Below are 14,363 nucleotides of genomic sequence, written 5' to 3' on the forward strand. Positions count from 1 at the left end.
GTCACCATATAACCCTTGAATCGGTCTGAATAACCTTACACCGATTCTCGTTGTCGCATACGCCCGACGTGAAACCCTAAGCTTGCCGCCCCGTGTGGAGCCGGCATGAATCTAAGTCGGAGCTCCGTCTAATTCAACCCGACAGACGAACTTGAGGAGCATCGAAACCCGGAAGACTTAGATTGAGAATTTTGAATTGCTAGTGTATCAGAACCCATATAGGCTGTATTTTGATGATAAAACTGCATTTAGGCAAATCCGTGTGCATAATTTTGCAACATTGCAACACCTACAAGCTTGCTCATATGTCATCCCAAGAACAGTGTCCCAAAAGAATTCCTTAAAGTTACAGTATATTAATTGATTTGCATCAGTGCAATTGCATTCATGCATAAAATTCTACAACAGCGATTCGAGGCTATGACGGTCTAGATGCATCAGTGCTTAAGTGCAATGTAAGCTCCGGTCCCGGCGATGGCGCCGAGCGGCGGCGCAACCATGTAAACCCAGATCTTGGTGTAGGTCCCGGTGGCGATGGCCGTCCCCAGTGTCCTCGCCGGATTCATCGACGCTCCTGTCGATTCCCTGCATGATCACAACTAAACATTTTCAACCTTGATCATAGGAAAACAACTGTAGAGTCGTTGATCGTATGATCATTCCACTTACGCGGCGATGAGAACGTTCATCATCAGTGCTGCCCCAGCTGCCACTGCTACCAGCTCCTTCACCTATTTAAAGACCATTTGGCAGTTCCAGTGAGTGAGCGAGCCAGTGAGTCTGAGAGATAATTTAATGGGGCAGGTCTTCCGTACTGCTTTGGGATCGGTGGCGGGAGCGAGGAGGGCGAAGAGGAGGATGAACGTGATGATGAACTCGACCGCGAAGGCCTCCAAGGTGCCTATGGACGGCACGGTGGTGACGACGGCGCCAAGGTTCACCGCCGGGCCCGGGTGGTAGATTGCCTTGGCCACGAACGACGCGGAGACGGCGCCCAGAAACTGAGCGAACACGTAGGGCGCGAGGTGCGCCCAGGGGAGGTACCCGAACACGGCCATGGCCAGGCTCACCGACGGGTTCAGGTGGCTCCCCGACACGTGGAACAGCGACGCCACTATCACGACTCCGGCCGCTCCCGCCGTCGCCGCCACGCCCAGCAGGCCCAAAGCGCCGCCGTGCACCTGGTTCATGATGACCGCCGACAGCACGATGAAGACGAGCAGGAACGTCCCCAAGAACTCGGCCATCGCCTGACAAAAAGCATCCAAATCAGCGAAGCCCCATCTCATATTCTCATGCATGTGCACGAATTTCACAGGGAAAAAACACGGACCTTCTTAACCAGATGAACGACCGCCGTCCTCGGGTCGGGCGACGGAGATTTCTCATTCTCGTCGTCGGACGCGATTGGCACGATCTTCACCGAAGTTGACCTCCGAGGCATCATGACCGGCGTTGCCCTTGCGTCGCTCATGCTATCCATGGAGAAAGCCGGGTTGATGTTCAGAGAAATGTCGGCGCTGCCGCGAGCCCTGCTCTCCTCCATCCTCCCAAATTTAATCCCCAATGCAGCGACCTAATTATGCTGTTGCACTGTATCGAGTGACCAGTTGATGCTTGGTGAGGAGAGATTGATGAGAAGCGTATAGTGGAGAAGCGTATATATAATAGTCGTCTATGGAGCCTCAGAGAATCGATTTGATTCTAACGAGCCTGCAATGTTTTGGCGGGCACGGCATACGTGTGATGCTTGTTCAAATTAAGAAGCTGTGATTTCACTGGCTAATCAGTCAATGATTAGTTCATTGTCCAATCAGAAAACTGACCACAATATGATATTACTTCTGTCAATGTCCCTGGTTCATTCTCCTTTTTACTTGGTCAAGCTGTCTGCGCTCCAGGCCACAAAGATAACGAAATGCACAGCAGGAAATTCTCGCACCACTGCTTCCCATAGAGCAGGATTGCACTTTTTTTGTCCTTATTCCAAATGTATCTTCTCGGTGCCTCTTCTGCTGGCTAACCCCACATGATAATGCCGTTTTGGTATCCGAATTCTTAAGCTGCTGGTTTATTAGGCGAGCATCAGGATATATTTGTACGAAACTTGAGTATAGGTGAGCAAAAACAGATGCGTGCACTCAAATTTAGTTGCTAGCTTAGTCATTCGTCTCTTCTTTTTGCAGAGGTTACACGTACTCAACTTTTGGCACACGGTTTTTCTAGCAAGACAACACATCACTGTGGAATCAAATGGTTGTGACTCTCTTTAAGATTGATCATCAGCCCATCACTGCTATGCACACTTTGTGTTTGTTTCTGGGATTCGGAGTTATCAGAGCTACAAGATTTCCATATATAGGAAAATTTTGGTATACGATTTTGCGGAAATCCATGTGTTACAGGCAAGCCTAGTGTGTCTTCGTGATCATATGGGCACATAGCAACGTTGGATTTTGAATGGACGTCACGATCTAGTATAATCCAAACATGCTAATATGAGATGGTTTCTTGAAGTTCACACCGATGGATCTGTTTGTAAGTAGGAGTAGGACATATCAGGTAATAGCTCAAATCACCAAGTATATCAAATCCACGTGCCGGCTGGTATGCAGCTAATACATAGAGTCCATTCCAAAAGCATCTGTCCTCTTTCTCCATTGATTTTGTTGACCGGTCCTCTCTTCTCAGCTGCTCAACACTGTCTAATAATTGCTCCATATGGTTGAAGGAGAGCGCCTCATCTCCTCACCCTTGTCATCTCCCATTTGTCCGCGTACGAGGAGAGCACCCTAGTGCGAGTGAAATAAGCCTATGATTGATGCGCCTATCATTGTCATCAGTCCCTGTGCCTACCATTGTTCTAGACATCTCCCAGTTACCATCAACTCCCATTCTTTCTCCCATTTTTGAAGGTGTGCATAGGCTCGAGGGACTAGTGGACGGCTTCTGCGGAGGAGCGGCGGTTCCTATAACGCATCAACGACGTGGAGTCTCAGCGGCGTGGCACTGCAGGGTCTCGGCGACGGGTACGTGATGATGGACGCGCGTAGGGTGGTGGCTTTGTCTGGCGCCGTGGTGGCGTGGATGGCAGGCCTGGCAAGGTGGATGTGTCAGTACCTACTCTGTAGATGGATTGCGGAAGACGGTGGCGACAGCCTCTGCAGTGTGCACATGCGGTGCTTGCTGAGAGTGCGCCGGACCGGTGTGTGACCCAGATCCGATCATTCGGGTTGGTTGGGGAGTCCGACTTTAGATGTTGTGCTTTGGTGAGGTCTAGGTATACGGCCCCGACAATCTGCACCCATTTATCAAGTGGATAGGAGTAGCGACAGATGTCTCCAAGATGATGGCTTCAGATATGTTGATGTATTACTTTGTAAGGTCTCGATGATTAATTAATAAAATGTTGGCATGCATCGCATTGATGCAAAGGCCAGGGGTCATCCTCCTTTTCGAAAAAATGAGATTACTAGATTAAACTGCCATGTAGTACTACCCTAAGAAATCATTAGGGAGATTAGATGTTTTTTGCCGAAAGTGTCCTTCTCAGCTCGAGGTCATATGAGCTCGGTTTGAACAGTGAAAATTTGAAAATAAATCTAAATGTCTTTTGTGGCTAACTTAAAAAAATGTTTTGAATGCTTGCAAAGTTTCATCATCGAATGACATTCATGAAAGTCGTGGAGAAAAAAAAACAAGATTCCGACATGCTTATTTTTTTTAAACCAGCAGGAGCACTGCCTTTTTTTATAGAAGGAGAGCAAAAAAAAATGTGATGTACAGAGTGGCGCACGTTTTTAGGGAACGGGGCAAAACTGCCAAAACCCCATCACACCCAATGCTAGCTTAACCAATACCTACCGTTGGCATGGCTCCAGCAAAAGCCAGCTCGCGTTGTTTAATTGTCTCGAAGGCCAACATCGCAACCTCATTACAGGAATCAGGAACTTTGCCGTCTGCCATGACAGACGGCAAAGGCATGCCTAGCGGACGGCAAAGGCCTTTGCTGTCAGCCAGCGAACGGCAACACATCCGGCTGAAACAGACTACGGCAAAAGGCTCTTTGTCTTCTGCTGGCCGACGGCAAAGACGCAAAGGTCTTTGTCGTCCGCCAGCAGACGGCAAAGGGCCTGGACGGCACACATGGCAGCTTAGGTCCGTTAAGGGGTTAACGGCGTGCTTTGCCGTCTGCCAACAGACGGCACAGTGCCCAAATAGGCCAACCCAGATGCCCCAGGTAGCTGACAGATGGCATGCTTTGCCATCTGCTGGCAGACGGCAAAGATGCAAAGGTCTTTCCCGTCTGCCAGCAGACGGCAAAGCATGCCATATATGCAAGCCCAGTGCACCCCAGGTTGCACAGGTAGCTGACACGTGGCAGCTTTGCCGTCTGCTGGCTGATGGCAAAGCTCTTTGCCGTCTGCTGGTGCCTGTATAGCCCCTGTTTTTTCTTAAATTCAATCAATTTCACAGAATTTCACAGATATATATATATACACATTTGAAAATACTTTCAACAAGCTACCAACACATATACATACCAAATCATATCCCTACCATATGGATATGATCATCCAACACATCTACATACCAAATCAAAAGTCCATATGCAACATATATAGCTAGCCAACATATCCAACAACAAGCATACAATGGTTAGATCCATACATACATATATAGGTAGCAAGTTTCACATAGTTCATCCTACAAAATCAAAGCAAAAAGGAAGCATAAGGAGAAGAGTAGACTCCATCAACGCAAGCTTCCTCATCTAAAGCAAATCTGCAAATTGGGAAAGAAGAAAGTTAGAAGAAGAAGAAGAAGAAGCCATTTTTTAGCTAAGCTAGGTAAGAATGATAAGTGTAGGTCATTTTTGAGCTAACCTAGGTAGTTATGCCATTTTTTTAGCTAACTAAGCATATGTATTCATTTTGGAGGACAAAATGGTAAGTGTAGGTCATTTTAGAGATATCCTAGTTAAAATCGGTCATTTTGGAGCTAGGTAAGGTTATTTTGTCATTTAGGAGGAAAATAAACTAATTATAGTTTGGAGCTAAACCAAGGTTATTATGCCATTTTTAGCTAAGTAAGCTAATTATGTCATAAATGAACTAGGTAAGCTAAGTATAGATCATTATTGAGCTATCCTAGGTAGTTATGCCATTTTAAGAGCACGGAGGATTATTATGCCTTTCTCACAGGCATGTATCTTCTCATAGAGCATCTTAAGAGCACGGAGGATTTTGTCTGACTGGTACAGGTTTGCAGGTACGTAGTACATGGCCTTTGGGTAGAAAATGTCCAAATACTGTCATCATCGCGTCGTAGCATTCCCTGTCCAAGTTGAATTGAGCCTTCAGAGCCATTATTTGTGAGATGGCATCCAGCTGACAAAGCTCAGTGTGCTCGTGGAGAGGACGTTTTGAAGACTCCAACATTTCATTGAAGGCCTTTGCAGATTCCTCCATCTCATCATCCGAGTCCCGAGCATCATCAAAGTCTTGCACCATGTCTTCCATCCCGGTACCATGCTGGTTGGTGCGACGACGAAGCACCTCAGCTCTGGCATGTTGGGCAGACTCGCCATGAAATGTCCACACCGTATAACCTGACGTAAAACCCCTCTTCTGCAGGTGTTTGCCCATTTCATCATCTGTCCTCTTGTGCCAATTGCCGCACCCGGCACAGGGGCACCAGGTTGTCCTCTGTCCATTTGCAAATGCGGCTCTCAGAAACCCCTTGGTTTTTGTTAACCATTCAATGATCATGTCTTTCTGACTAGTGTGACCGGTGTACACCCACGCACGATCACTCATCTTGCCTAGCTACTAGACACATAAGAAATATATATATAAATCAGCATGTATATATTCATCAGTTAATGGAGTTTGTCACTTTTATTACGTCCATGCAACCTAGATGCTAATAGGTAAAGATAGGTCCTAATCCCACCCAAGTATGTGTAGATTGGGTTCGTTTTCCCATGCTCTGCTCCAGATCCGACGCAAAATTTCGGCAGCACCTCCCCGCTGTTCTCCTGATACATGTCTCGGCAATAAGCAAAGAGGATGTGTACCCGGAGAACAACAGGGAGGCACTGATGAAATTCTGCATCGAATCCGGAGCAGAGCATATGGGAAAACGAACCCAATCTACACATACTCGGGCTGTCCATGGATAACGTTAGACAATTCGAAAGAATCACGGTAATAAATATGCAAATGCATGCATATTTATAGATGTAGCCCTTTCGAACGGGAGACACATAGTGGTCACACATACCGATGATTGAACACACCTATAGCTAGCAAGTTTCATCGGCACGAAGACCGGAACAGAGCAAATGAAGGGGGGAGGAGGAGATGTCATTTGTGCTCACCCACGAACGCAGGGGCAGAGCGCAGGGGCAGAGCTCGTCGAACACTAGACCCTCGCAGCGACGAAAAAACTGCACATTTAAATCGAAAGATGAGTAACATAGCAATATTGTTTTTTTCCGTCAACCTAACTAAATATTTACAACAGGACGAGCGGGTTAGGGGGTTCCTCAGCGTCGATGGAACCCTAAATAGCAAGTATCATCGGTGCGAGATACATGTGGCGGTCGGCGTTGAACACTAGATCCACGTCCCACAAGTGACACCCGCAACAAGAGTTCTGGGGGCCGATGACGGTCGAACACCTTGGCGAATTTGTCTGGCAGCCTCTGCGATGAGAGGATTAAAGCCATGTTTTGAAACTTCAAACAACCAAACCGACTTGAGTCAGTTTGGGTGTTTCAAGTTTCAACACTTGGCTTTTAATCGTCATCGCAGAGGCTGCAAGACAAATTCACATAGGTGTTCGACCGCCATCGACCCTGAGAACTGTTGCCGCACGGACGCCAGACGCCGGCGTCACTTGTGGGACGTGGATGTAGTGTTTGACACCAACGGCCACATGTATCTCGCACCGACCATACTTGCTATTTAGGGTTCGATCGACGTCGAGGAACCCCCTAGCCCACTCGTCCCCGGGCGCCCTCTGGTATGGAGACGCACGGTCAACGGGTCAGCACTCGGACCAGGGGATTCTGGGCATGGGCGACGGCGTCGGGACCGGCGGGACCCACTGGCTCCACCATCTATCCCCTCTGCGACCGGCGATCCACGACCCTCCTCCTTTTTTCCTTTTTCCTCTTCTTCTACTTATTGTTCTTTTTTTCAACTTTCTTCTTCTAATTATCTAAACTTAAACCTAGCACTAACCTAAACCTATTAATAACACCTAAACCTAAACAGCAAAGAACAGTAGAAAAAATCTCACATTGGCTCCGGCCGTGGTGGAGGAGGTGGCGGGGCGGCGGGGCAGGGCGCCGGGGTGGCGGGCCGCCTTGGGGGTCGGGGGCGGCGAGGGCGGTGGGGCTCGGGCACGGGGGCGGCGGCGCGGGTGAGGTGAGGGGAGAGAGAGGGAAGGGAGAGAGACAGGGGTGGGGTGCGGGCGCTGGCCGCTTTTTAGTTAGGTCACAGCTCTTTGCCGCCTGCTAGCAGACGACAAAGAGCCTAACTAGTGGGGTGGCGCCGGGGGAAATGGCCGTTAGGTTGGCCACTTTCTTTGCCGTCTGCTAGAAGACGACAAAGAAAGTGGCCGTTAGGTCATCCACGTTAGTGGGCCACGCACCCTCTTTACCGTCTGCTAGCAGCTGGCAAAGCTTCTATGCCGTCCGCTAGCAGACGGTAAAGAGCTGGCTGACGGCAAACATGATCTTTGTCGTCAGCTCTTTCTTTGCCGTCAGTTTTCTGTAAGCTGATGGCAAAGACCTTCTTCGTCGTCAGCTAGCAGACGGCAAAGAGCTGGCTGACGACAAATATCCTGATTCTAGTAGTGCCTCATGGTGCGTTAGACGTAGTCTAGTGAAGATGCGCCTATTTCGTTCTTTCCAGATTGACCATAAAGTGTAGAAGATCCTCCCGCTGCGCCGCCGACGCACCTGCTTTAACTAGTTTGCAAGCATCATGTCCCACCATTCTGACACGTTTCCTGGCTCAAGGAGGTAACCCAATATCGGTAAACCCTCGTTCGTCCATGTGTTCTCCTGGTTCCAGACCACAGTCGAGAAGGGGAATTCTTACAGAGGTGATTTTCCGTTTCCGGCTCCTGAAGGATAGGAAACACCTGGGTCATGTGGCCAACCACGCAAAGCCAGCATGTCCGCAGTGAAGATTCTTCCATGGAGAGTGATCCAGGCGAAGAATTTGCACTTGGGCTCAGCGTGGGCGGACTAGACCTTGGCCGGATCGAACCTCGGGTGGGAGCTGAAAAATTGTGGCTCATAGGCCGAAGCGGAGGAGAAAGCTCCATTGGTGGTTAAGTTCCAAGAAATGTGGTCTTCTTGGGCTGGCAATAGGGTTGTCCGACTGACCCACTCCTAGAGAGTGATGAATTCTCCTAGTTGTTGCAAGGTGTGTAAGCGGGCCACCGCCCTGATCCAGTTCTCGTTCGTCAACTCGTTGTGCGCAGATATGTTCTTTCTGGAAGCGGTCTTGTAAAGATCAGGGCAATGAACTTGAGAGAGCCTCTTCCGCTCCAGTTGTCAAGCCAAAAAAGTGCCTTTTGCCCGGCAAAATGGTGGTGCAGGCAGGTTCGTCTTAGGGTTCGTCCATTGTATCCAGAGCCAATGAAGGCGAAGGGCGCGGCCAAATCTCGAGGCCACCCAAATGCTTCGGGCGATAGACAGTCCTCCAGTTAACCAAGGAGGGCCCTCCTGAGTTCTGATCTTAGTCCTCATTTGGCCAGACAAAGGCACGTATGATTTTCTCAATCTTCCTCAGGATCCCCTTCGGCAGGTTTAGAGCGGTGGTGTGGAAAGTCGTCATGGCCGTGAGAACCGGTTGAGCTAGGGCCACTCTGCCGGGCTTTTTCAGTAGCTTTCCTTTCCATCCTTGTCGGTGGGAAACGACACCTATGGGACCACAAGAATCCCGATTACGGTTGCCGGGGCGCAGGGTTGCAAGAAGAGCAGGATTAGTAATCAGCACAAGGATCGTTTACCCAGGTTCGGGCCGCAAGGACGCGTAAAACCCTAGTCCTGCTTTGGTGCATGTATTGAGTGTTCTTGAGCCTCCCAACTAGCTACGGTGGCTGGGTCATTCCAAAGAGCCGAATCCTTCTCCAGTACGCCATGGGGCTCCTTTTATAGTCGAAAGGGGCTGCACAGTGGCACACAGGAGGTGGAAAGGCGTACAGTGCTACGAGCTTATCGCTCGTATTACAGGACAAGACGCATTTAATGCATCGCTTAGGTGTCCCCTTGCTTTATCGGGGACGGGGGCGAGGCCCGGCCCGTCCGTCGCCGCTCCCCTCGCTTCGGCACGCGCCCTGGCCAGCGCTACATGCGGCGCCATGTAGGCAGGCAAGTAGCTGAGGTTGTGCGGCAGTAGGGTCTTCACGAAGATCTCCATGCCGCCATGCATGTGCTTGCTGATCTGGTCTGGGAGCTGCATGTTGCCACGCAGGTGCCAGCCCAGCTGGTTGGGCTGGCAGCTGCATGCGAACGGCGGTGGAGACTTGGCTGGTGTGGGCCTGGAGGTGGCCTTGCTGGCGCCCTTGGCGAGGGCCTTGCCGGGTGGCCCGGCAAGGGCCTTGCCATGGCGTGTTGTTGTCCCCGGCAAGGATCTTGCCGGGGGTCTTGTGGCTCCCCTCGGCAAGGATCTTGCCGAGGATCGTTGTCTTTTAATCCTCATCTGATCTTGAATATTCCTTGTCTTCACAAAGATCTGCATGCCACCATGGAGCCGCCTCCCGAGCCCTGGCCCAACGTGGTTGATGGTGTTGGAGACCGTGGGCTCAAGGGTGGTGCGCTCCGCTGGTGTTGGACGAGCCGCCCCGACAAGGGCCTTGCCGGGGCCGCGGAGGCTGCCCCGGCAAGGGTCTTGCTGGGGAAACCTGCTTCGTCTCTCTGCTCTTTTGTGATCTCGGCCTTGGCGTTGCTCTGGCTGTCTTGGGCTTCGGTTTCTCTCCGGCTCCCCTCCTCTGCCCTGCTTAGTGTGGCTGTGGCGTGTGGCTCCAACTGCCCGCGCACAAGTAAAGGGGTACAAAGGTGTGCCCCTACTTTTGTACACCGACAGGAGCCCCCAGGCTTGGGCCATACATAAGCGCGACACGTTGTTGGGCCAGGCCCAAAATAGTGCGCGGGCAGGCGGGGCGAATTTTACCGTAGTAACTGCTCATCCTCTGCACTTCCCCACGACCCGCGCGCGACGTGGAGGGTTGTGCGTGACGTGGGGGTCATGCGTGATGCGGTTTCTGCACGCACGCATCACGTCGCAGTTAACGGGAAAGGAGGCGGCCCGCGTCTTCCCCGTAAAAAGGAATAACCGCGGGCGCGCTGCTCACTTTACCCCTTCCGCGCCTTCTTCCAATCTCAGAGCCGCCGCCCCCTTCTCCTTCCTCCCTAAGCTTCGCTCTTGCTCGCCGCCGCCGTGTCCCCGTCGTCTTCTGTCTCTAGCTCCCCTAGCCGCCATGGCGCCCAAATCCACCAAGGGCAAGGCCAAGGACGCCGGAGCAACGGAGCCGCTGGAGAGTACACTGGTGGCGCAACGGACGCAACTCGCCTGCTTCCCCTCGACGGTCGACGTGTTCGAGCTCCGGGAGGCCTTCAAACCCTTGTTGGGGGTCAAGACGGGGGGAGAGAAGACGAGGCATCCAGCCACGCGCGTCATCCCCGCCAATTGCGCTGACGACGCTCCAAATCGGTACCCTTTCTTCGTCGACTACTTCTCCTACGGGCTCTGTCCCCCCTTCTCTGATTTCTTCAGCGACGTCATGCACACCTTTGGCTTCCGCCTCTTGGATTTTACCCCAAATGTTGTGGCGTGCATGGCCCTTTTCGTGCACCTCTGCGAAGGTTTCGCCGGGGTGCACCCCAACATGGCGCTTTTCCGCCACTACTTCTTCCCTCGGATTCAAACGGGGGGCGCCATCTCCGGTTGCATCACCTGGATCCCAAGGTCCAAGGGAGCGTACCCGGATGGCGCCATGAGGGAGAGGTGGGAAGAGTGGCGGGGCCAGTGGTGCTGGTGGCGTGGAGGACAAAGTCGCGGCAGCCGCGGAGGCCACTGGGGAGGCCAGCAGTGCCGGGACCGGGGCTCCTCTTGTCGAAGACGTGGCCGACGAGTCGTCGGAGGAAGAGGCTGAGGAGGAGGAGGAGGTCGTGGCCGTCGATCCTCTAGCCCGGGGAGAGGACGGGTCCTGCGGCAGGCCACCTCCAGCGAGCCAGTCCGGCCTGGCAGGGCCGCGCAGCTGCAGCAGGCCCAGGAGATGTCCGCACGCCAGACGAGGGCCGCGGGGGCAAAGAAAGTGGCAACGGCCGCGGCGGTGAAGGAGAAGGCATCCGCTTCTTCCTCGGCAAAGCGCGTTCGGACGCCACCTCCTTCCCCTCCCCCTGCAGACGTTGACGCGGGGGTCACCTTTGATTTTGGGTCCCTCAGCCCAAGGAGGAAGAGGAAGGCAACAGAGGAGGAGATGAACGTCGAGTAAGCAACTTGCCCCTCTTCGCCATCTCTGTTTCCTCAGTCCGTGCCGCATGTCTTGACTTATTTTCATCCTTGCAGGGACGCGGAGACGCTGGCCCAAAGGGTAAAGAGGGCCAAGGCCTCGGCGGGCGGCCAGCCCCGGCTAGTGCTTCAAGGGCGCCGCTGGTGGTGTTGAGCAGCCCGGACAGCAGCCCCCAGCGTAAGTTCACCGCTCACTCCTTGTCGACATGTGTCAGGGGTATGATACTTTGGCACTGACCTTGTCACGTATGCAGGAGGAGAGCTGCAGCGGGAGGAGCCACAGAGGGCTACTCCCACCACGCCGCCCCCATCAACCACACCGCCCCGAGGGGCGTCCCCGGCAAGGGCGCCAAGCACCGAGCCCACGCACATGGAGGAGGAGGAGGAGAACTTGGGCGCTGGCGACTTCGCCTCGGCGCCAGATGTTGGCGGGAAGGGGACTTCTGCTTCCCAGCCTGGCACTGGTAAATCTCTGGCCTTTCGTCCCTGCTTTTGCTCTTCTTTTTGAATCTTTGATCTTGGCTCTACCCCACCCTCTTCTTGATATCCAGATCCTCTCTCGGCGGACCGGGAGGACCTGGACACCGTCATCGAGGACGTGGCCAAGGACGCCGCGGCGGAGGCCGAGAAGATCGCCACCGAGGAGGCCGCCAGGGGCGCCGCGGAGGGCGCCGCCAAAGGGCTTGCCGGGGAGCCCGGCAAGGCTTCCGCCGAGGAGGCCGGCAAGGGGCCTGCCGGGGAGCCCGGCAAGGCCACCGCCGAGGAGGAGGTGGTCGATGACCAGCCTTCCTCCTTCGCTGCCTCCGGCTCCGCCAAGTACCTAAAGGTGAGCGATGACCTCTTTGTCCACCTCCCCGGTGCGTCGAGCACAAGGGCCCCCGTTGAGGGCGAGGTGTTCGACGACGAAGTGCTCGCCTCCGCCGGACTCGAGGTCGTCGACGAGCCGAGCGTTGGTGGCGGCAGCTCCCAGGAGGAGCGGCTGCTCCAGGCCAAGGGTGCCAACTTTCGGAGGCTCCAGGCGCTCCACCGTGCCCTCCTGGAAAAAGCTAGGTCCAGGACGGCGGTGGCGTAGAAAGCGGAGGCGGACCTCCAGAAGCGCGTCGCCGAGACGCAGGACTGGTTCCGCCAGGCTCGCGACGAGCTGAAGGCCGCCCAGGGTGAGCTGGCCAAGCGTGATGTGGAGCTCACCATGAAGCCGGCCGACATCGAGAAGGCCCAGGAGACGGCAGAGGGCTTGGCCGCGGCAGCCGAGGCCGCCTGGACCCAGCACCAGGCCGCGCTGAACTCCCAGGAGGAGGACCTCGCCAAGCGCGAGGCGGACCTCGACGCCAAACTCCGCGCCAAGGACAAGGAGGTGGAGAAGCTTGCTGCGCAGCGGACCCAAGAGCTGGATCAGAGGCACAAAGAGACACTCGATGCCCAGGCTCTGGTTCACGCCGGCAAGGTGAAGGAGCTGGAGGTGGAGCGGGACGAGCTGAAGGAGCAGGCCCTGAAGCTGTCCCAGGAGAAGGACACGCTCAACAGCGCCTTGACGGAGGCGCAGGGTGCGGCTGTCAGCAGGGCCGGGGAGCTCTCCGAGGCCAACAACTCCATCAAAGACCTCAAGCTGAAGCTGGAGGGTCTCGAGAAGATGCTGTCGGAGGCCAGGGCCCGGGAAGGGACCCTGACCAAAAACCTGGAGACTGAGAATTAGCTGCGGAAGAACGAGGCCCTCAACTTCAAGGAGCACGTGGAGGGCGAGAATTGCTGGCTCGATCGCCTCGCCACCATTGCCAACCAGGCCACCGCGCAGCTGGCCACCATGGGGATGCTGGACGTGAGGTACGCCCCGGAGCGGAGTGTGAGCGCCAACTACAGCCTGACCCTGTTCTTTGAGAAGGTCGTCGGTGCTTTGGAGCGGCTTCACGCCAACCGGGCGGCCTTGCTGGCCGACGAGGCCCGGAGGCTTTGCGAGGGCGCCATGACCAAGGTTCTCACCAAGGTGGCGTACTGGTACCCCGACCTCAACTTCGAAGCCGCGCTGGAGAGCTTGCCGGAGGATACTGACCTCACGCCGCTCAGGGAGCGCATCAAGCCCATCATCAGCGGTGTCGGCGGAATTCTGAGGATGGAGGGCCAGCGCCGGGATTAGGCACCCCGTTTCTTTTCATTGCTGCAAGTTCACGACCAAGATGATTTTTATCTTTAGTTGGAACTACGGCAACAAGCGATGTAGTATAACTTCTGCAGTACTTTGATATTATGCACGTTATTTTCCTGTTCGATTTTCCTTTGTATGTCCACCCTACGTAACTGGGTAGGCCTGCCCGCGCGTAAACCCAGGGCGACGTCTTGGGGACGGATCCCCATTGGCCTGCCGGGTGTGCTTGCTGCCAGGCGAACCACCTTACCGCCCTTAACGCGGCCGCCCGAACTGTCGAGCTTAACTCGAGTCAGAATCGAGAGCGTTGCCAGGTGCGGAAGGCTACCCCGCCACTCTCGACACGGCCGCTTGAGCTGTTGAGCGGACTCGAAACAGAACAAGGGCGTTGCCAATCGTGGGAGGGCCCCTTTGCGTGCAGGTTTTCCATACATAGGCAGGATCTCTGAGGACGATAACCTTATATAAAAAATGAAATAACTCAAGGCTCTGAATGACTTAGCTTTTCTGTTGCCGCACTGGCGTCTTTCGTGCGCGCAGGCGGCGCCGTTTTGTCCTGGTCGTCTTCTTCTTTAGAAGCCACGGCGATGCAGAACTGCTAGACCAACTACTAGACCAGATTCTCACAATTACGCCCCCTACCTGGCGCGCCAAAGATGTCGGTGCGAAACGACACCTATGGGATC

At 54.0% G+C, this 14,363-nt stretch overlaps 1 protein-coding gene across 1 annotated transcript; it reads right to left on the bottom strand.

Moving 5' to 3' along the window:
• Nucleotides 1-437: 437 nt before the first annotated feature.
• LOC109755099 (aquaporin NIP3-3-like) lies at nt 438-1,546 on the bottom strand. The gene is made up of 4 exons (XM_020313977.1): nt 1,334-1,546; nt 816-1,250; nt 670-731; nt 438-585 (listed from the first exon to the last, which is right to left on the bottom strand). The coding sequence occupies exons 1-4, from the start codon at nt 1,544-1,546 to the stop codon at nt 438-440; spliced, it is 858 nt and encodes a 285-aa protein (XP_020169566.1).
• Nucleotides 1,547-14,363: the final 12,817 nt, after the last annotated feature.

This window comes from Aegilops tauschii, chromosome 6 (assembly GCF_002575655.3).
Source record: "Aegilops tauschii subsp. strangulata cultivar AL8/78 chromosome 6, Aet v6.0, whole genome shotgun sequence".
In the NCBI taxonomy this organism is placed as follows: domain Eukaryota; kingdom Viridiplantae; phylum Streptophyta; class Magnoliopsida; order Poales; family Poaceae; genus Aegilops; species Aegilops tauschii.

What these genes read in the sequence shown, in the direction of transcription:
- LOC109755099 (XM_020313977.1), bottom strand. Translation starts at nt 1,546, where the DNA reads ATGGAGGAGAGCAGGGCTCGCGGCAGCGCCGACATTTCTCTGAACATC. An exon ending in CCGCCACCGATCCCAAAGCA is followed by an intron (nt 732 to 815) that starts GTACGGAAGACC and finishes GTCTTTAAATAG; the next exon opens with GTGAAGGAGCTGGTAGCAGT. An exon ending in ATGAACGTTCTCATCGCCGC is followed by an intron (nt 586 to 669) that starts GTAAGTGGAATG and finishes GTGATCATGCAG; the next exon opens with GGAATCGACAGGAGCGTCGA.